The 22,807-nt window shown below is 47.8% G+C and overlaps 1 protein-coding gene across 28 annotated transcripts in view; it reads left to right on the forward strand.

Annotated features, from left to right (window-relative positions):
- Nucleotides 1-22,807, forward strand: part of CAMTA1 (calmodulin binding transcription activator 1) — an 866,060-nt gene that overhangs the window by 29,295 nt on the left and 813,958 nt on the right. For 24 of the 28 annotated variants that reach the window (XR_002345413.1, XM_021097504.1, XM_021097510.1 and 21 more), the window contains one exon: nucleotides 4,982-5,100. The exons of 1 other annotated variant lie outside the window; for it this stretch is intronic. Coding sequence is in view for 22 of the 27 variants with exons in the window: in XM_021097504.1 (XP_020953163.1) it covers nucleotides 4,982-5,100 (119 nt within the window). In the remaining 5 variants the exon portion in view is untranslated. Of the gene's footprint in view, nucleotides 1-1,515; nucleotides 1,579-4,981; nucleotides 5,101-22,807 lie in introns of all 28 variants that reach the window. 3 more of the 28 variants (XM_021097517.1, XM_021097516.1, XM_021097515.1) reach the window with 1 other exon arrangement.

Raw genomic sequence — 22,807 nt, forward strand, 5'->3', positions numbered from 1 at the left:
TCTTAGATGAGTTACTTAATCCTTCTGGGGGTCGCAAAAAACTACTCCCCTCGTGAAGTTTCTGTGAGGATTAAAGAGGCCAAGGGTTTAATCCCATGGAAAAGTCAAAGCACTGTGCAGATGTTAGATATGCTAATAGGACAGTTCTGTAATTCTAGTGTCAGATTCCAGGTGGCTTAGGCTAGGAGGCCCGTGGGAAAAGCCAGAAGTCATGTCTCAGCCCCCTTTGAACCACTGGCTGGCTGTCGATCTTGGGCAAATTAATCGGAACCTCGGGTTTTTCGTCTGGAAAGTGGGGGTGAGGATTAAATGAGAGAACACAATGTAAAATCCTTTCTGGATGCCTGATATGGAGCCTCGGCAGTGTCTGCTCCCTCATAAATAGCACGAAATAAATACACTCGATCACATGTAGCTCAAATTGACCTTGAATGGAGTGAAGCCGGAGAGGTGCCCCAACACCCACACTGAAGCTGTTGATGGCAAGGCTTCTGGGCCTCCCCACTTTATCTAGCCCTGCCTCCATGTTTTTCAATTAAAAATGGAAATGCAGATAAATAGGGAGAAGTTTAGGAACCTGAGCCTGAGTTGACCTAAACCTGGGTCAGAGTTTTGGTAACATGATTGACAGGGAAAGGGTAAATTGGGGTCAGTAGGGGGGCACCTAAAAATAGAAAGGGGTAAGATTTGATGATCACACACACTCTAAGAAGAGGGAAGGGGGTTGTGAAATAGCAAAATTATATTTTTCTATTTAAAAAAACCTTAAAAAAATTTTTTTTATGGCTACGCCAATGGCATATGGAAGTTCCTGGGCCAGGGATCAAATCCGAGGCGCCCCCCACTCCCCCGTGGCAACGCCGGACCCTTTAGTGCACTGCACCTGGCTGGGAATCAAACCTGCGCCTCCTCAGCCACCCGAGCTGCTGCAGTTGGACTCTTAACCCACTGTGCCACAGCGGGAACTCCAAAAAACCTTAATTTTTGTAACCTTGAAAAAATCTTTTGGACAATTACAACTGAGTTTAATTCATTTCGGAGATTTCCTTTGGAAAAGAATAAGAGATCATACCAGTGCTTGGCACATGGTTGGTGCTTAATGAATATTTATTTTGGATGAAGAATGATTTGAGGATCCGAGGTTAGTAATGGCAGTATTTGCTGCTGTGAGCACTGCACTGACTCGAATGTAACAATATGCGCCTATGTTTTCCTGAATCAGTTCCTAGCCTACTAATTAAATCTAAGCACATAATAATTAGAGCTAAACAGAAAATTGTAGAGCTTCCTTTTAATTTTACTACTCCACGTTGTTGATCAAATATATTCCCAGTAAGAGTTAGCAGTTTGATACACTGTTAGACCAACCGATTTTTTGAATAGTTTGTTCTGGAGGTTGAGAGATTAGTCGTAATCAACTTGATTGAATAACAGGGTTTGTAATTAGTCACAAACCCCAAATTATTTAATTTTTATTAATTATGAGTCAAACTAAAACAGATGCCTCCTTTCCAGGTTAGCGTTAGCCCAGTCGTGATTTACAAACTTCCAGACGTCAGCAGGGAGCCCAAGGAAGAGGTCAGAGACCACTCTTTGGATTTAAATGAAGGACTCGAAAGGCGACATCTCACATTTAGAAATGAAACACGAAAATGAGGATTCTGCTCTTTGCCTCATTAAGTGAATGGGCATTTTTGTACATTTTGGAAAGTTTTCATTGAGTTATGCTACGGCTCTAAAATTATTATTTGGAAAATATCTGAAGTTTGACCGGCAAGGGCGGTTCAGTCTCTAGAATTATAGCTGTCAGCCAATCAAATCATGTGTCAATTTCAAGAGCTTCACGAGTTATTTTTGTTGTGAAGTGGGTTAGAAAATTGTTTTGTGAAGTCATCGATCATACATGCGTATTTTGCTAGCTAATGATAATGAAACGTTTTACTGGGTTTGGTTGACACTCCATTTTGCAGTGTCAGAGTTTAACTGTTGGGACTAAATGCTGAGCTGCAGTTGAAACCATTCTGTCCCTTTTAATGTTAACTCAAGATCCTGTTAGGATCCTTGTACCGAGACAAGGATTTAAAAACCACTGCATGTTTTATCTAATTATTATATCATTTATAGTCATTCCAAAAACAGTCCAAAGCAGTGTGTAATTGAAAACACAGTTTTGCACAGCATAGCTGTGTGAACAGCTCTTTTCTGGTGTGAAAGCAGAGTTAACTCTTTTTCACACTTTAACTAGAAAAACCGAAATTTGAAAATGTGGGCTTTAACATGTTGGCTATTTGAGTTCCTGATATTCTTTCCCCAGTATTAAAATTGCCATCTTCATAATGCACAGTGGGAAAATTTACCCAACGTGAAGTTTCTTAAAAACATCCAATTTATATTCAGCATGAACCTAAAATTCTGGAAATAGCACAGTTTAAAAACTGATTACAGGGAACCCATTGGCCTGTCATACTTCTGTTCCTTTTGAACCCATGGCTGCACATCCCCATAAAGTGCTAAATTTAGAAACTTGATTGAGACGCTGCTTACATAGCCATTCTCCTTTTCCTCTTTAAAAGCCTTTGGGCCGATTCACCGCTGCCTGACTTGATATCAGAGAGGGAGACAGAAGCCTATGCTAGAGCAGTTAGTGTGCTGTTGAGAAGAGGACGCAGTCTCTCCGTCTCGCTCCCTTTCTCTCCCCCTCTACCCACACAGACACACACACACAGACACACCACACACACACACACACACGTGCGCGCGCGCGTTTTATGCCCCAGGATAGCCGGCTTCTTCAAGGAGGTTGAAAGGACAGGTAATTAAATACATCAAGTTGAGACCACAGATGTAGAAGCTGGGGTTTGATATTATCTTCATGGTCAAAATTATACGGAAGTCCTTTTCTCCGAGATAGGACGCGCGTCATATACAATGCAGGGTGGTGAGCCGGTTCACTGAGCCCCAGTGTGGTGCTGTTTTCCCAAAAGGTACCCTGTAAAATTGGTCAATAGCAGAATGGAGTATTGATTTAGAATTTCACCTCTACTTTAAGAATCATACACAGACCATGGGAGATTTTTAAAAAGCAGAGGAAAACCACTGTAGGGGAAGCGAGGGGGAGGGAGCACTCCTGGGACCCGCCCTGGTGTGCTGCACTTTCAAGTTTTATGGCCTGGTGCCTCCCTCCCTCGGGCCCGCAGTGCAGGGAGCCAGCATAAGCACATGAAATCACCGAGGTTTTATGGTGGGTCATTAACACAGAACTTTCAATGAACTTTCTTTAACGCACTTTCTTTTTTGGTTTCATAGTAGGATTTTTGAAAAAGTTTATTTTGCTATCAAACAAATTTTGGATTCTTGAAAGCAGTCACTTTTTAAATTTTTCAAGTTTTTATACTGCTTATTGAAATAGAGGATAGGCATTATAATTCAATTGGTTGTGTAGTTCATGGACCAAAAAAGATTTAGTACGCTAAAACTCTCTTAAGTTCCTCCCTATAAAATAGTTCCATATGATGTAGTAAATTTTTCTAGACTTTATTTCATGCCCAATATTTTCCTGTTAAGATCTTTTCCTTGAGAAATGTTTTAATCAGATGAGAAATGTTTGGAGAAAATTTTCTTAGGACTATAGAAAAGATTTTTTATTCTTTTATGTTTTTCACATGTTCAAAAAATGGACCGTGCTAAACAAAATTGTAGTAAATGATTGGAAAAGTGTATTATTGTATTTCACTTTGAACATTCTTAGCTGATACCTCTCTGCCTATATAAGGTTGTTTAATTGCAGGGCATTTAAAATCACTGAGTGTGACAGTCAGTTCTGTGGGGACCTAGGCCTGGAGGAGAATTCGAGATTACCTAGTTCTCCTTGATTTGGGAAAACCGAACATATTAAGTAACTTACCCAAGGTCACACAATGAGAAAGTAGCAGAACTGGGCCAGAATCCTGGACTCTGGACTTGGAGTCCCTTTCTTCCTCACTGATATGAGAATGAATTATTTCGATTCAGTCCTCAGGATTTTAATGGGTTGCTCCTTGGTACCCAGTTATGCGTTGCACCCTTTGGCTGCTGGGGCTTCCATGGGGCATCACGCATAACTGGAATGGGCAGTTGGAAACCTTGGCCTCCCTGTGTCACACCTGGCAAGAAAACTTGCGCCAGGCCAAGGGACTCGGTTACAGGAGTGAGACAAGGTATTATGTGTAAATAAATGAATGAACTAATACATAAAGGAAATGATCTCTTTTAGAACGTGTTGGGAAGACTGGTTATCAGGTAGTCGGAGGAACCATCCAGGCTGAAAGGAAATGAATGTTTCTCTCACTGACTTAGAAGAGTTACATTTGGATGAAAGACGTTACAATTGTGTAGATATATGTATGTAAATCAAGTTAATTAAAATGACAGGCTTTTAGATTTAGGCTAGAAAGGCCAGCCTCTGTATTACCTAGACAGCTAACTGCATGTTTAAATTCCTTGTATTTCTAAGATTTGTGATTTTTGTTTTGAAAGGATAAGTCTCATTTGTATTCTAGGGGGTGAAGTCATATTAGTTTATTAATAAAGCAAGTAGTTGTATTTTATTATAATCGTTCCTGAAACACTTCAACCCTTTTGAGCTGGTCAAGAGCAGTTTCTGGGTTTTGTGAGGTTAAATCATTTTGTCCTTTTGACGCACTACATGGAAGCCCAGGGAAAGAGCCTTTAAGAGCAGAGTTCTGGTTGCTGGCAGCTGCTGGGACGTTCCCCATTCACTGACCTGCCACGGAGCGAAAGCTCAGCCTTAGTTTCGAGGCTCTGCACGAGCTTCCTGCTGCCCTCTGTCTGCTGAGAGCGGGACTGAGGCTGTTGCCGAAGCGCAGCGATGCTCCTGGTCTGCTGGGGACCAAGCTGAGCTGTCGCCTCGGACCTTCGCCAGTGTGCTTAAAAGGAGATCTTCTCTACGATTTTCTCTGAATTTGTTGTTTTCTCTTTATAGATGATCATGGGAACAGCAATAGTAGTCATGTAAAAATCTTTTTACCGAAAAAGCTGCTTGAATGTCTGCCGAAATGTTCAAGTTTACCCAAAGAGAGGCACCGCTGGAACACTAATGAGGTAGATAATTTCTATTTTTAGGGGTATCTTTTTTTTAAGGGCACACTCGTTAGGTCATTTTGCCTAGTGCTACTTGATGTTAGTTTAAAATTCAAAATATTGAACTAGGAAATTGTAAACGAGAAGATACTTAATCTGGATTTGACAGAAATGAACATGCTTCGTGAACTGTCTCTGACTGGCTTGGCTTGAGTTGAAAAATATAAACTGTGCACGCTGACTTACTAAGGTAGCATGAGTTTCTCTCTCTTTGTGTGTTCTTGCATTTTGGTGTCTTGGGTTTGACGGTTGACTCTGTCTGCATCTCAGTTAAACCTTAGTTCTTTTTGTTGTCCTGCATTACTGAAGATCCAGCCCCAGTGTTCCCCAGAACACGCAGCGTCTTGACAGGGTGAGGTTTCTGTAGGACTGGAACCGGGAAGGGCAGGCTTCTTTATTCGCAAAATAGCTCTTGTCTTCTCGGATGGGGAAGGTTTGCACGGAGAATCATGTGGTTTACCGTAACGGCAGGAATTCGTACTACGAATGAAGGCTGCGTCGGGGTCGTCGGCTGTTCCTGTGACACGCGGGTCAGGAGGAAGATGGGTGAGGCAGAGCGAATCAGAGCTGACCTTCTTGGAGGATGTTTCTTGTTCTGGTACATCTTAATCCGGGCTGGGGTGGATTGCTTTGTTATCTTTTTTATCTTGAAATCTGAATATTTTTGTTTAGAATAACACCTGTTTGGTGTGGTGATGAGAATCGGGCCTGTGTCTATCAAGCTGGGCATTCTCTTCTTTAGTTCAAGTGGCTGGGGTTATTGGTTTTGTGAAGCTGGTCTAAATCCATTCATGTTGCTGGTTCAACACTCATTTCCAAGTTAAGTATAACACCCTACCCTGTGTTGAGCGCCTAGTTTTGTTAAGACTCAAGAAGAAAAGAGTGCTGCCTATTTCCCGTTATTTTTAAAAAATTGTTTTGCTCGGATTCTTGACTGAGAATGCTTTTGAGTTACAAGAGGTATATATGGATGAAAGTCTCTTTACTTACCCTAGTTTACAGATTGAAATACTCACTAGAGCCTCCTAGTTTTATTACCTCGTCTCAGCTGATTTTAAATGTAAGGTATGTATATTTGATTATTTGCATATATTATATTCCCCCTCAGACAGTACTTTTGCTTTGCCAAACATTAGCTAGAGGCCTGTTTTTAATCAGTCATCTATTAGCTGTTTCAAACATTTTAGACATGAAAACAAAGTAAATGTGCTGAAAATCAGTCTTAATCATAGATTGTTCCTCTGCCAGCAAAATAGTACAATTTGGGAGCCATTCATCAGGTCAAAACTAGGTTGTGAAATATTTTAAAAAGTCAGTATGTTTCTTAGTATTCCCTGAAACATGGATTTCATGCCGTGTTATTATTATATGTGAGTTCTAGTTTACTTATAAATCTAACAAAATGTATATTTTTATATGAAATTGGGAATTTAATTATGACTTGAGATTATATTTGAAACCAGCAATTGCTTAGTGAATTAAAATTGGTGGACCTAAGAGTCTTGTCAAGCTGGAGTGCCAGAAATTTCGTTGGTGGATTATTTGGATCGGTGGTTTCAAAACTTTTTTGGAGCTTTGGAGCACAGTCCTTCGGCTTTCACATACTTACTTACCTCTAATTTATTTACATGTTCCGCTTGACTAATGATCTGGATAAATGGTGAAGCACCCAGTGAGGAAGTTCTGTAGAGGACAAGATTAAAAGGAAGACAGGGGTTGTTCTGCCTTTTCTTCGAGGCCCCCAGTTCACAGAGCCCCCTGGGGGCCCATTGATTGGGTCCCCGTGTGCCTGATGGCCACGTCCCTGGGGGGGAGAGCGCATCCCTCTCTGAGCCCTGCCGTGTGAGATGGGGTCAGGGGACCGTGCGTCATTTGCACAAGCCACCGCTCCTGCTGGAGACGTGGGTGCTCCTGCAGGGGGATGGGGGCCCGGCTGCCCAGGGGCAGGGGCCCACGCCCTCTTCTCTTGCCGTCAGTTGTTCCAGTTGTTCCAGTGACTCATCAGCTCAACACCGACAGGAGCTTTTACGACAGAGCTGAACGTTGGCCCGTGTTTCTGTGTGGAGGACTTGGGTCTTTTTCTCGTTTCTTTTTGGCTTTAGGGAAGAGAGCGGGATCCTGGAGTGACAGACAGCAGGGTTGTTAATTCTGTAGGTGTCACGTGGTCATGGTTACCTGTCTTGGTTTTTTGTTGTTTTGTGCACCGGCTTGGACAGTGGGAAGAAAACGGTCGGTGCTTGCGTGGAAGCGCTTACTCCCTCCGTCTCGCTGGGTGCTGGCATCTCCCGGGCCCTGCAGCCCGCCGTCCTCAGCGTTGCCACTGAGGCCCGGAGCAGACGCGCCTCCGCAGGCTCGTCCCTCGCAGGGGCTTTGTGACACTTCCCGCGTGGCTCACAGGGTAGAGTGTGGTCCCAGCGCTTTACGAAGGGCCCGTCTTCCCGCCGGCGTTGGGACGGGTTTTGCCGTGTTGGGTGGGGGTCTACCCGGCGGCGGCAGCCTGCAGTTGGGGCACAGCGCAGAGCCCAGCAGATGCGTGTTTTCCATCTCACTCTCTGCACCGCTTTTGTTCGCGAACCAGGCTGGCGGCCGGGTTGCCTGTCTGAGATGTCAGCTGTTGGCGTTCTCTGTCGCCTGTGCCCTCTCTGCTCTGCTGGCCGTGTACAGTGGCGCTCCTGGCTATGATCTGATGCCTCTGTATGTTCGAGCCATTCTCTCGCTCAGACCTGGGTGTAGTATCTGTGATTGCCTGGGAGAAGCCGGCTTTATGCTGGGCGAGGGCCTCTGTGGCGAGAGGGGCAGTGAGACTGTGCCCGTTCAAGGACTGCCAGTTCTTGGGCACGGTGCTGGTGCCAGGATACTCTCCACAGCTGTTTCTGAGCCTTGCGAGGGTGTGGCAAGGTGTGTAATGTGCTGTTTCTGAGCCTCGCAAGGGTGTGGCAAGGCGTGTAATGTTTCCTTTTCCAGATGAGGGAGTGTTGGTAAAAAGAGGTGACATAATTGGGTCAAGCTGGCACATCTGATAGGGCCTGTCTCTGTCCTAGCTTAATTTCTTCCACGCGGCTTTTTACTTTCTTAGGGACATTAATTCTGTTGTGTGTTGTCTAGACTTTTAGTCAAAGACCCATAACCCTTAACCATTAAGGCACATGGTTAGTGTACCAGGCAAATCCATTCTGTACTTTAGTTTTGGATTAAAAAGAGTTAATGTAGGGAGTTCCCTGGTGGCCTACTAGTTAAGGACCTGGCATTGTCACTGTGGCTCGGGTCGTTGCTCTGGTGCTGGCTTGATCCCTTTTGTATGCTGCGGGTGCAGCCAAAAAAAAGAGTTAATATAGGACTGGTATTGTGGTAAAGGGGAAAGCCACTAAGAAGGAAGACTCTCAGAAGAAGATGAGAGAGATCTTAGCCACTTAAGCTACTTTTCACCTTTTCTGACTCCTCGGAATAGATGAACTCTCCTGCCCTTCTCGAATGCTCTTTGCAGGTGCAAAATAAATGTTGTCTCTAAAAACAAATCGGTTTTAGGTTATGCTTTCTCAACCAGGAACACTCTTCCCAGGTTCTGAAAACTGTCAGGAAATGATGATGATACTGGCAGTCATGGCGGCTGACTTCCGGTGGGCATCTGTCGTCTGCTAGTAATCACATTTACTCCGTGAATTAATCCTAGGAGGTAGGTTGTGTGAAGATTCTCATGTTGTAGATGAGGAACCTTGAGCCCTAGAGACATCACTGTGTGGAGCCTCTGTTCTCGACACCTCTGTCCCAGAGAACAGCGCCCAGTAGATCGCCCCAGAGTTTTGCACCAGTCGGGGACTCCTCATCCTTTCATTGGCTTCTTTTTTCATTTCAGCTATTGTACATAAACTTAATGTGTTTTTAAAGTTTTTTTTTTTTTTTTTTAAGTAGCATTCATTTCGTAGGGAAGGCGTTCTCATTCTTAATTATGAATATCGATACGTGGGCTCTGGATAGGAAAGAAAATATGTTACAAGTAGAAATTCGGTACCGATGCAGGACGCAAGGGTTAGGCTTGATTTTTCCATCCTGGGCAGGAGGGCAAGAGGGTGCTAAACACAAGGCACATTTGTGAAAGAGCTAACCCTTGTTTCATAATCCGTTTGGTGTTCACATCTTCATGAGGTGAACTGTTCGGAGAGTTCTGCATTTTAAGTTAATATTTGTAAGGCCCAGAGCCAGACATCATTATGCTAATGCAGCTTTCTGATTGCACAAATGACTCCTTCATAATTACACATATTAGTACTCCATATATGTTGTCCAGACTGAAATTTCTTTTGTTTAGTCATTCATTAGCTGTTTGACTTAAAATATAACTCCTGCATTCCCCACTTGCTAGGTCTAGATTTCAAATGGCGTTCTTCCAAAGCCAGGCTAATGCAGCACCAGGAACCTTTTACAAGGAAAACGTCTCCTTAAGTATGTTCGCATCATTTTTGTGTGCTGCTAGCTTTGAGCTAGTTATGCTCTCTTTTGTTTGTTTTTCCTCTAATGCAAAATTTCTCAAGAGTAAACCAGAAAGAATTCTAATTTGAATTGATCTTAAGAAAGTTGCATCAGAGGTTTGTAGTTGGTGGTAGTTTCAGAGATTCTCATATTAAATGCATTTTTTTTTTTTTTTAAATGGTAAACGTTTCTTTGTTGGGAGCAGTTCACATGTAGACTCCTAGGTGCTCGGCTGCACCAGACTCTGAGGAAGAAAAGCCCCTTGATTGTGATGCTTTTTAAAGGGAGAGAGTTACCCTTTTAAATCCTGACTATGTGTTTTTCCCCAACTTTTTATATTCAAGTAATAAAAATGGACTTTAAGACTGGAAATTATTAAATGATGTTTTATTTCAGTTATTTTGTTTTAACAAGAAGCCACTTTACTTTAAAAAAGTTTTAAAATCATTTGTTGTATGGGCACGTATACTTGAGTACTTTTGTGTTTTTAATTTTCCTCTAACTTAAAAAGTCATAGATTTAGGGCTGTAATTTTTTCAGTGATTGGTTTTGCTAGTGTATTTCTGTGTCATCTTTTCGAAACATCGACCCACATTTTGGGGGCATCATTTAAGATTCTTCAAATTTTCAAGATGTAAGCCAAACTGAAAAGTATTTTTATACTCTGATTATGAAGGTGAGTGAGATATTTTGGCAGTGTTAAGGGTTTGACCAGTCCCAGATCATTCTCTGAGGCTAGGCAGGGGGCTTTTCTGGTTAAATCACAGATAGGAAAATGCACACACGCCCAGCAGCAGAGATAGCCAGGCTTTCAGTGTGACACCGTTGGCCTTCTGAATAGAGTCTCTGGTAGCAGATTTGAAAGTAAAAGTGGTAGTTTTGTAGCAGTTGGATTAGCTGTAATCCCTGTGTTTAATTTAGCAGTTAGTGTGAAGGAGGTGAATGCAGATGAACACAGGCCTGTTTGTCAGCCAGCCTAAATCCCTGTAGCTCGGGTGGATTGCAGGGCTGGGCCCAGAGCGCCCTACATACCACCAAGAGCCATGGGTACAGATGGGTTGGCTCCAGGGAGAGGTAAAAGAAGCCAGTCTTACCTGCACAGCAGGGGGCTGCCTAGAAAATTGGAATAGGATGGTAAAGGAATTTTTCTTTAAAGGAAAGAAATTTCTGTAGATCCAGCCTGGTTTGACCTAAACTATTTTTGTTAAATTACTTCAAAATGTAGCACTTAAAAGTCTCTTTGGCCCATACTCAGTGTTGAATGAATGAAATATGTAAAAACATGCAAAAAAGCACAAATTTCTTCGTTCTTAGAGGAGTTCTGTGAATATAAAACTCAAATAGGTATATACATTACATAAAAAGAAACCACAAAACTAGTAAAAATTGGAGTTCCCGTCGTGGCTCAGTGGTTAACGAATCCGACTAGGAACCATGAGGTTGTGGGTTCGATCCCTGGCCTTGCTCATTGGGTTAAGGATCCGGCATTGCCGTGAGCTGTGGTGTAGTGTAGGTCACCGACTCTGCTCGGATCCCACGTTTCTATGGCTGTGGCAAAGGCCGGTGGCTACGGCTCCGATTAGACCCCTAGCCTGGGAACCTCCATACGCTGTGGGTGCGTTCCTAGAAAAGACAAAACAAAACAAAACAAAAAAAACCACAAAAAAACCTAGTAAAAATTTATAGTAATAGTATTAGTTAAGTGCAGTGGATGGTGTTGTGCCCAAACTAAATTGTCTCTTGCAAGATGAATATAATACTGACTGTTCTCAGGCAGGTTCTGTTTTTTTCTTTTGTCTTTTTTAGGGCGGCACCCGTGGCATATAGAGGTTCTCAGGCTAGGGGTCGGATTGGAGCTGTGGCGGCCGGCCTGTGCCAGAGCCAGGCAGGTTCTTTAGAAGTTGGCCTGTGCCCTGCAGTTTTCCACCCCTCTCTGTTGAACTATTCCGAAACTGCTTTTGCCCAGCAAGCATTTCTCTAAGTCTCTTTTTAGGCCTTGGCACATATATATCATCGAGTCTTAGGTTCACTTCTGGCTTTTCTCATTAGTCCAAGAACAACTTAAATGACACTACTGGGCACAGGTGCAATTGTAGTCACAAATCACTACCTTGCGCAATGAGTTTGTGTGTTAGGAGATATTTGTTACTGGTTTTTCTTTCTCAGGTTATAAATTTAAGATGTGAGATTAGAACTTTCTTAGTGAACCCAGGGATCTCTGATGTCTTGGGAAGGATACGGAACTAGCAGTCAGAAAGAGGTGTGTGGCTGAGGGTTGGCTAAGACACCTGCCCTGCCTCTTCTGTGTCTTCGGTGGTTACACCAGGTTGCCCTTGAAGACCTAAAGATTGGTCTTAGACCACTGCTCCGGATTCAGAGGCTGGATCACTGCTTCCAGAGTTGTCTGGGCGTGCCAGCTGGGGAGGTTTTTTGGTTTTGTTTTGTTTTGTTTAAAACTCTCTTAATCATCTTTTCATTTATTTCTATTTTTTTTTTTTTTTTTTTTTTTTTTTTTTTTTTATGGCCGTAACCACAGCATATGGAAGTTCCTGGGCCAGGGCTTGAATCCCAGCCATAGCTGCAGCAGTGCTGGATCCTTTAACCCACCGTGTTGGGCTGGGGATGAGACTTGCCCCTCCACAGCGACCCAAGCCGCAGTCGGATTCTTAACCCACTTTGCTACAGTGGAACTCCGATTTTTATTTTCAAGTGTACGATTCAGTGGTCTTCAGTATGGACACAGTTGTGCACCCAGCACCACGATCTAATTCCACGACATTTTCGTCACCCAGCAGCTTGACAGTTTTCTGTCCCTTTGGCGTTGGTGGGTGGGCACCCTCAGGGGCAGGCAGCCTTTCTTCTGGGGGCTGCATGTTCTTCTCTGATGTCCTCTCCAAGTTTTATACCTGTCTGGCACTAGAGATGAAAATTTAAACAGAGGGTGCTTTTGCCCATGTCTTAATATATAGTGTTGTCCCTGAGATTGGCTTTTTAAAAATGTTAAAGCACAGGAATTCCCTGGTGGCTCAGTGGGTTAAGGACCCAGCATTGTCACTGCTGTGGCTCTGGTTCGACCCCTGATCCCAGAACTTCCACATGCCAGGCGCATCGTGATAAAAGGGTTAAAGTACAGGTGAGGGTGCATTTCCGACCCACATTTTTTAAGTTCCATGGAGAGGGCTCGAGTAGAGTTTTCAGTTTGCATTAAAGGTCTGTGTACTCTGCAGACTCTTTATCTTTGAGTTGTGAGGGGATAAAATGGTCCACTCTTTTCAGTGATGGCAGGAGGCTGGTGGTGATGGCTCCCAGAAGAAGCCGAGCCCCGCTGAAAGGCCAGTGGGGACGGAGAAGGAACAGTACTTGAAAAGGTTGGCGTTCTTTACTTTAGTGATTTTTCAGGCCAAGCTGGCATCACAATCACCTGGAGCGCTTGTCAAAACCCAGCTCGCTGGGCTCCACCCGCGGCGTTTCTGGCCAGTAGATCTGGGGTGGGGCCTGGGAGTGGGCGTGTCTAACAGGGTCCAGGTGGGACCCACCAGGTGAGGCGGCGCAGCCGCCTGGAGTGGTCTTCTGATCAGCTTCACTTGGCTTTCGGCTCGCCTCTGCTGCCCGCATCACGCAGGTATATTTTGCTGGGCTTTGGCTACAGGGGATGGGTTTGTACCTTTTTTTTGTAGTCTTTTTCTTGTGTCTCATGTGCCTAGAAGTCAGGGAATGCAGAATTGTTTTTTTTGTTTTTTTTTGCTATTTATCTAAAGTAATTTAGGAAGCCCTTTTTAAATATGGGTGGCAGTGGTAGGGGCATGTGGAGGCGTATTTTAGTGTTTGTTGTTTATTGGGGCTTTTTTTTTGGCCGCGCCCGTGGCATGCGGAGGTTCTGGGGCCAGGGATCGAACCTGAGGCACAGCAGTGGCAATGCTAGGCCACTAGGGAACTCTGCATGTTCTGATTTTTGTGACTTTTTTTGGAAGAGGTAGCATGAAGGAGCATCTCTACCCCACGCTCCCCAGAGCCGACGGCCAGCGTCGACCTGCTCTCCCACCTGCCTGACTGCCCTCCTTCCAGCTTCTTGCCTACGCCCGACCACATGGTTCTAGTGATGGACTCTGTTATTTTGGGGATTTGTGAAGTTCTGTTGGGAAGTTTGGAAGAAGTTCCTAAAAAATAGCCTGTTTTCTAGTCTTAAGGCTTTTAGAAAGCCGGGGAAAGAAAACCCAAAGCCCTCTTTCTAGATGGGAGAGGAACCCTGGACGGGCTGGGGTTAGTGCGAGGAAAGATAGACACGTGTCGGGAGAGTGTTTTGTTCCGGGCAGGATGTGGGTTTCAGGAAGCTTCTCACACGCTGCGGTGTCTGTGTCGTCTCTGGCCTGCTGAAGGCGGAGGTGGTTCCCTCGTGGTGTTGCACATTCTGTGGGTTTGGACAAACGTGTAGTGACATGCATCCATCACTGCAGTGTCACACAGATTAGTTTCACGCCCTAACAACCCTCCATGCTCTGCCTGTGTAGCCCCCTGGCAACTGCTGATCTTTTCATCGTCTCCATACTTTGGCCTTTTCCAGGAGGTCCTATAGTTGGAATCCTACAGCGTGCAGCCTTTTCAGACGGCCTCTTTCAGTAGTCCTGTGCACTTAAAGTCTCCTCCCTGTCTTTTTACGGCTTGGTGGCTCCTTTCTGTTGAGCCTTCAGTAATTCTGCATTGTCCGGATGCGCTGTGGGGTATTTATCCATCCACCTGCTGAAGGCCATGTTGTCGGCTTCCAGGTTTTGGCGTTAGGAACACAGCTGACGTGAACATTCCCGTGCAGGGCTCCGTTAGCTCTGTCCGGGACTGTGCTTTAGCCTGTCTTGCTGTCCTCAGGGTCTTCTAGTTTTTCTCCTGTGTTACCTAGTAGGAGTTCTGTGGGTTTGCATTTTACACTGTGATTGGCTTAGAGCTGACTTTTGTGAAGGCGGTAAGGCCTGTATCCAGGTTCCTTTTGGTTTTGGCAGGTGGACGTCCAGTCGCTCCCGCACCCTCTGGAAGTGTTGGAAAGGCCGTCTGACTCCACCGTATTGCCTTTGCTCCTTTGTCAAAGGTCTGTTGGTTAAGTTTCTGTGGGTCCGAATCTGGGCTTTCTCGTCTGTCTCACTGGCCTGTCTGTCTGTCTTGACAGTGCCTCACTGTCTTGATTGCCCGCGCTTTGTAGGAAGTTTGAAGACGGGCAGGGTCAGTCCTCTGAGTTTGTTCTTCTCGTTCAGCATGGAGTCGCTTCTTCTGGGTCTTTGCCTCTCCTTGTAAATTCTGGAATTCGTTTGTTCCCGAGATTTTGGTTACGACTGTGTTGAACCTGTAGGTTAAGTTAGAAGACCTGACATCTTGCCAGTGTTGTCTTCCTCTCCGTGAACATGGACTCTCTCTCCATTTATTTAGTTCTTTGATTTAACTCAGCAAAGTTTTGGAGTTTCCCTCCTATAGATCTTGTACTACTTTGATTGATTCCTGATTCCTTCTGGGGGAAGGGTGCTCATGTACATAGTATTGTGTTTGAAATTTCAAATTTCCCTCATTTCTTACTGATGTATAGGAAAGTGATAGATGTTGTATGTTCATCTTGGGTAATTACTTATTCGTTCCACAAGTTTTGCAAAAACCCAGGCCCCCAAAAGAGAGACCATCATTCCGTGTGTAGCTCATGACTGAATAGTTCTCTTAAAAGAAAGCGGTCAGGAGTTCCCTTCATGGCTCAGCGGTAACGAATCCGACTAGTATCCATGAAGACGCAGGTTCGATCCCTGGTCTTGCTCAGTGGGTTAAGGATCCAGCGTTGCTGTGAACTGTGGTGTAGGTTAAAGACGAGGCTGGGATCTGGCATTGCTGTGGCTGTGGCGTAGGCCTCTGGCTACAGCTCTGATTCAACCCCTAGCCTGGGAACCTCCGTATGCTGTGGATGCGGCCTAAAAAAAAAAAAACAAAAAAACAAAAAAAAACAAACAAGAGGGCACGTCACAACACAGAGGGTCAAGGACAAAGTGCTGGGAGGTCACACCCTCAGAGAAGCTGGCCAAGAAGGAGGCTTTCCCATTGGATCTGGGGTTCTTATTTAGAAAAGGCTGCAGAGGCTGCTTTTTCAGAAAGAGAGGGGGGAAGAGACACTTAAATATATTTACCTTTTTAAAAAGTTTAGAAAGAATTGAAAGAAACGGAAAATGCTGTCTGCTTCCCATTTCTGAGAAAGAATACATTGAAATAGCTTAAAATAAGCACGGTCTGTAAAATTGAGGCCAGAGTATAGTCATTTCCCATTTTTTCCTGACATGTTTTTAAAACTGTGCAGTCACAGGCTCCCTCTCCCGGTATCAGAAGACACTTGTTAATGTGTGTGTTAAAATTTTATTTTTGTACTGTTGAACGAAATTTAGACTTTCTAACTCTAATCGTTTTATTTAAGAATCATATTTGTTAAATGCTTTAATTATTATCAATCATTTTATATTTGAACATCTTCTAGTAATTTTTAACAATCCATTCCTCAAGCAGTTCAGAGAACCTGCTGTGTGGTGATTATGTATTTTTTATTTCATAAATGAGGATGGTGAGGCTTAAGTGTTTTGGAATTAGCATTTATCATCATCTAGGAAAGTGTGTCATGCCTTCTTTTTGTGGGGTGCTGCCTGGTTGCCCCTGCTGGGCTCTGAGGGCCAGGTGGGCAGGAATCTTCATCTGCTCCGTTCACCCATGGACGCCAGGCACTTCGAGTTAACGTGTGGCCTGTGGTGGGTGGTGGGTGGTGGGTGACTGTTCCTTGAACGAATGAATGTGTGACATTGTTTAGGTCCCGCGGCTTGTGGCAGTGCAGGATCCTTAACCCACTGAGTGAGGCCAGGGGTTGAACCCGCATCCTCATGGATACTAGTCAGGTTCTTAACCCACTGAGCCATGGTGGGAACGCCTGACTTTCTGATACATATCTCTTCAGACATTGTCCTGTGCCTATGTGGGCATATATTTTATTTGTTAACTCAGAACGGGTTAACTGTCCATGAAGTATTATGACCTGGCTTTTCTCCTAATCTGTGTATCTTAGGCCTTTTTTGACAGTGATCCACTGTGTCCTGTTTATTGACTGCTTCTTAGTGGGCCGTTGTGTCCTGCCTTCATTTACGCACTCAGCAGTGTCGGAGGGCTGGTACGCCCCAGGCAATGGTCGAGGATGCTCAGGATACCAGACAGACAAGGTTCCTGTTGTTATGGAGCTTATAGTTTAGAAGGAAGGACAATATGTAAATAAGTAGATAAGAACTTCAGAAGCGCTAAGAAGAAAACAGAATAGGGTACTGAAGTGTTTACCACTGATACGTTGGTTGGTTATGGAAGGCCTTAGTTAGAGGCATTTGAGTTGAGTTCCGAATGAGGGAAGGGGGCTAGCTGCTTGAGGATCTAGGATCTCGGGGAAGAACATTTTAGGCAGAGGGAATAGCAGATGCAAATGTCCTGAGGCAGGAGTGCATTTGGTTTGAGGAGCAGCATATAGCACGGTGTAGCTGCAGCAGAGTGAACATCTGGAAGCGGAAATGGGCAGGGTTGGTAGGGGCTGGGTCTTGAGGTGCCTGGTGGGAAATTTACCAGTAACAGGGAGTCATTGGAAGATGAACCATCAGAAGGTGAGTGGCACAATATGGATTTGTTACTTTCAAAGCTGTTCTCTGGCCGCTCTGTGACTGACGGGGAAGCAGAGAGACCAATAGAGGCTGTTGCAGTAATTGGTGATCTTGGTAAGAGGTGGAAGCAGTGGAGAGGGTGAAAAGTGGGATGTATTTGGGCGGCAGAGGTGTCAGACTCGTGGGAGTGGACACGTGGGGCTCTGGGAGAGGAGACATGACGCCCCGCACTGGTGCTGGTGCTCCTAACCCAGACAGAGCCTGGAGGACGAGGAGAGGGGAGGGGAGGGCCGGGAGTGTTCTTGGGGCCGTATTGATTTTGAGATGTCTCTTAGACACGGAAGTGGCCGTGTCGAGTAGGCAGCTGTCTAGGAGTCTGGGAGAGGTCCTGTCTGAGACATCAGTTGGAGAGCTCTGAGACTGGATGAGATCACTCTGGGGCCAGAGATGGATGGGGAGGGATGAGATAAGCCCCACGTGGAGAGGAGGAGCCAGCTCGGAAGGCTGCGGAGAACCAGGGAGTATGGGGAACCAGACGGCCGTGAGCTGGAAGCCGAGAGGAGGATGAGCTTCAAGGAGGCGGTATCAGTTTTCTGTTCGCTGCTGTGACAAATCACTGCAAACTGAGCGGCTTAGACAATGCGGATTTATTGCTGTCTTAGAGTTCTGTAGGTCAGACATCTGACTCGGGGCTCCCTGGGCTAAAGTCAAGGTGTCAGCAGGGCTGCACTCATGTGGAGGCTCCTGGGAGACCGTTTGCTGGCCCGGGCCTTGTCCGGAGGCTGCACACGCTCCTTGGCTTGTGGCCCCTTCTCACCGACCCCTGATCCTCCTTCTGTCATCTCGCCTTTTTCTCCACCACCACCACTCCGGCCTCCCTCTTCCAGTTTCAAGGATCTTGCTGCACTGGGTCTGGCCGGATGGCCTGTGACCCTCTCTCCCTGCGTTAAGGTCAGCTGGCTGCCGACCTTCATTCTGTGTTTGCAGGTTCTGGTGCGTGGAACGGGGCTGTCTTGTTCTTTCTGCCGCAGAGGCTGTAGTAGCCAGTGGGGGAGCTGCCACCACTGGGTTTGGGCCCCGGGAGGCTCTGAGTCACCCTGACCAGTGGTTTCCGCAGAAAGTGGGTTGAAGAGCAAATGAGGCAAACATCGTGCCACGGGTTCCAGGGGCAGGTGTGGAGTGGGGAATGTGGGCACGGGCGTGGCCTCTGCTGGCCTGGGCTCCCTGAGTGAAGAGCCTGGAGGCGGGCCAGCAACTGGGCTGGGGACATGGAGGTGTCTGCCGACAGGGGAATCCGATTTTTCTGAAACAAGAAGCAGGACGTCCTGGTCGGCAGGCTGACCCAGTGGGACGCGCTCAGCACCCTGGGGTCGGCTGGGTTCCTGGGTCAGCAGGGAGCCTCTGCCCTTCGTTCCCGGGGCCCGCTGGAGAGCGTGTCCTGGAGAGCGTGTCCCACGTGCACGCAGAGTGACCATCCTTCCCCGTCCTTCCCTTACTTCCTGGCGTTTTCACCACATTCACACTCGGCAGTGAGTGTCAGACAGCAGGTGCCCCGGAAAACACAGGTGAACCCTTGAGATGCTGCCAGAGCTGCCGCCTCCCAGGAGGCAGGCCCTTGAATTCACGCGGTCCATTGTCCCCGGGGGTCCCGGTGCCCTGACCAGCCCGTGATGTGTGGCCACCAGCTGTGGCTGAGCCCCGGGGCTGGGTGTGTTTCCGGCGGGGGCGCCGCTGCCCCTCGGCCACGGCCACCCACCGAGCCAGCTCCGGGACTCCCTGTTCCCTTCTGCGGGGAGGTCGCCTTTGCCGGCCTTTCTCCCTTCCCAGCCGAATTCCAGCTCACTCCCAGCCTCTTGCATGCGGCTCGGCTTTCCCGACCCTTCACTCCTCCTGCCCTCACCGGATCCTGGACGGCCCCGGCTCTGACCTCTGCCTCCGCCCAGGCAGCTCAACGCTGCTGGAGGGAAACAAGAGAAGACCCAGCCCGCAATCTCGCTGTAAACTCCTGATGACCGGCCTCCGGCAGCAGCGCCCACTCCCCAGCTTTCCAGGGTTCTCCCCGCACCCGCGTGTTCTCACTCTGCGTGACCGAGACACACGCTCTGCGTTTTTTGCACCAGCCCAGCCCCTTGGCCGTCACCAGTGCTCCTGTCTGGCCGCTGCCGACCCCACTCGGTTTAGAAGGTGCAGGGCAGCGGCAGGTGCTCCGGAGCTGCCCCCACCTCTCCATGGCTGTGTCTCCCTCCTCCTGTCCAAGGCTTGTCCGTTCCCTTGGGCTCTGGGACCCCACCCCACCCCTCTTCCCAGGGACTTCAGTCTGGTGGTTGTTTTGCAACCTCCTGCATCACCAGCATCTCCGCTGAGGTTGTGTGTGTGCCCACCTTGCAGTGGAAACGGACCTCCCTCTCCATCAATAGAAGATTTACAAAGTCCTGGGCATTAACTCTCCTCAGGAAAGTCATCCACGCACTTCCTCCGCTCTCTCCGGTTCCACTCGCTCTTCATCTATCCCTGTCCACCCCCCTGCCCTCGAAAAACTGCCTGCCTTTTCCAGCATCATACAAATTGCCAAACCTGGAGTTCCTGTTGTGGCGCAGTGGAAATGAATCCGACTAGCGTCCATGAGGTTGCGGGTTTGGTCCCTGGCCTTGCTCAGTGAGTTGCTGTGAGCTGAGGTGTAGGTCACAGATGCGGTTCGGATCCGGCGTCGCTGTGGCTGTGGTGTAGGTCAGTGACTAGCTCCGATTTGACCCCTAGCCTGGGTCAAATTGTTTTTTAGGGTGTGGCTCGAAGTGCTGTCTGTGCGTTTCAAGTTAGGGCCTGGCTTTGCTCTGGCGTTTACTCAGGTGCCTGCCGTGCGCCGCAGACTCAGCCGCCTGGAGCTGACTCTGGGTCTCCCCCCAGACCTGCTGCCCCTCCAGGGGTCCGTATTTTTTCTTTTTCTCTCACCTCCAAGAGCAGGTGCAGCCCCGAACCTTATCCTGTCTCCCTCCTCCTCCTCCTGCCCCAGGGTCTCTCCCCTTTTTGCATTTGAGCAAAGAAGCTTGTGGCTCCCTTTTCAGAATCAGTCCTAAAGCAGACCAGCAGTTTTGAAATAGTTAGAAAAATCTTAATGAAACAGATTTGTCCCGTGATGCTATATGTACTTGTTAAACATTCTTTTTTTTTTTGCTTTTTAGGACCACATCCGTGGCACATAGAGGTTCCCAGGCTAGGGATCTAATCAGAGCTGTAGCCGCCAGCCTACACCCCAGCCACAGCAATGCGGGATCTGAGCCACATCTGCAACCTACACCACAACTCCTGGCAACGCTGGATCCTCAACCCATTGAGCAAGGCCAGGGATCGAACCCTCAACCTCATGGTTCCTAGTCGGGTTCGTTTCCGCTGCACCACGATGGGAACTCCACTGTTAAACATTCTGAAGTCACAGATCTCTTGGCAGGTCTGCATTTGAATTTGAGGGAATGATAAATACAGATAACTCTCCCTGGTCATGACATCAGTCGTGGGATTTTAAAAAAGCCTGAGATTCAGACGCCACAGGAACTGCCCATACTGCTGCGGTGTGGCCTGTATTCACCATTAAACAAAAATACTGAAAGAGGGATGTAGCTCTTTTCTCCTCCAAGTTCGTGGACCCCCCCCCATTCTGTCTTCACAATTTAACCCTTCCACGTCCCGCTGTCATTGTCACCACTGCTCACCTGGGCATCCTCGGGGGCCTCCTGTGTGCCTTCCTTGCCTCTACTCTGGACCCCTGGCTCTTTCTCCTCATAGCAGCCCGAGCCATCTCTATACAGAAGTGAAATGCCAGTCGAGTCAGGTTTTTCCCAGCTTTGCGTTCCTCAGTTGCTTTCACAGTCTCTAGGTATGAATTCAAGCGTGTTAAGGTGGCATTGGGGTGTCGGGAGGAGGCTGCCCCTCTCTAGCTTCCCCCCAGGCCCTCAGGCCACCCCATTTCTGTACCGGCCCCCAGCTGTGCTCTTCCCCACCTCAGGGCCCAGAACCTGCTGTTTCAATCCTTTATTCCGCACGGTAACCCATCGCTGCATGACCGTGTTACCACAAACTTAGCAGCCTTAAACACCATACGTGTGTTATGCTCATTTTGGTGGGCCTGCAGTCCGGCACGGGTTAGCTGAGCCCTCTGCCCTAGGGTCTTCCAGGGCTGCGGGCTGGCTGTTGGCCAGGGCTGGACTCTTACCCGAAGGCTTGGTTGGGGAAGGGCCCTCTTTGTACCGGGGGTTGTTGGCAGCATTTATTTGCAGGCGAGCTGCTGGACCCTGGTTTTCCGCTTCTCGCAGGTTGTCGGGCTCCTCCTTCCTTGCCCCCTCTTCCCAACGCCAGCCCAGAACAGCATTCTGGCAGGAAGGACACTGGTCTCGTGTGATGCAGTCACACTCGTAATCACTTCTGTGCTCCCACTGGCCTGTGTTCTGCTTAGACCTGGTTCACAGGTCCTGCCCACATTCAGGGGGTGGGGGTGACACAGGGGCCAGGGGCAGGGAGCCATGTAGCTGTACTTGTGCGTGTCATGAAAAGGAGAAATGCGTCTCCACGTTCCTCCAGGGACATGCCTCACAGACGGAGTGCCCTTGGTCAGGCCACGACGTGCCAAAGCGTCCACGACACCGTCTGCCTCCGAACGAGGGGCAGGTGCGAAGACGCAGAAGAGGAGTTTCCAGGCAGCGCAGTGAGGACGCCTCTCGAGGTCCCCCTCCTGTCATTTGCTGTCATTACGCGGTCCCTGCCGTGCGCTGAGTGGGCTTGGGGACAGATGGACATGCCAGGAGCTTGCACGTCCGACTCCATGCTCCTCAGTTGAACCCTTGTACTTTTGAACTAGAAGGCCTGTCAGTTTTTGAAATTTAAAAAAATTTTTTTTGGTGCTTGGAATTTTCGAAACATTTTTATTCAAACCTAAACGTACGGGTCCCCTGAAGCTATAAAACGGACGCAAGCGGAGATGCTCGTCGAAGCTGGGCCGTGGGGTCACCGCTGCCCACCTGGGCCTCTGGCCTCCTCCAGAGGCAGCCGCCACCGCCAGCCCTTGACCCTGGGCGTTGGGACGCGAGGGCAGAGCAGGAGGGCCGAGGCCTCCGCCGGGCCGGCGCTCCCTGAAGCGCGTGCCGCCCAGGTCCACCAGCGGCTCTCAAAGGGAGTGGAAACAAGGGGGAGCACCGTGGGGTGTTGGAGTGAGTGTGCGGGGTACTGGGCGATTCTCCACAAAGTGGCGAAACCCCCCGCCCGGCCCCGGAGCTCTTCCTCCAGGTCAGCGGGTCTCGCCCCGGCCGCATGTTAAAACCACCGGGACAGCCTCCAAAACCTGCCGGGGCCTCGGCTCCAACCCTGAGCATTGAAACAGTGGTCTCGGGGCGAGGCCCACGCAGGCTCGGGGCTTTACAGACCCCCGGGGGTTCTCACGTGTGCAGGTTGAGAATCACGCCCTTCCGTCTTCTTGCTGTGGTGAAACACACCGTGGTTAAAAGCGAGCCGAAGGAAATCGGGAGGGAGGCAAGTGGGCTTTATTAAGAGCACAGTCCGTTTTTAGAGCCCAG

Source organism: Sus scrofa, chromosome 6 (genome assembly GCF_000003025.6).
Source record: "Sus scrofa isolate TJ Tabasco breed Duroc chromosome 6, Sscrofa11.1, whole genome shotgun sequence".
NCBI lineage: Eukaryota > Metazoa > Chordata > Mammalia > Artiodactyla > Suidae > Sus > Sus scrofa.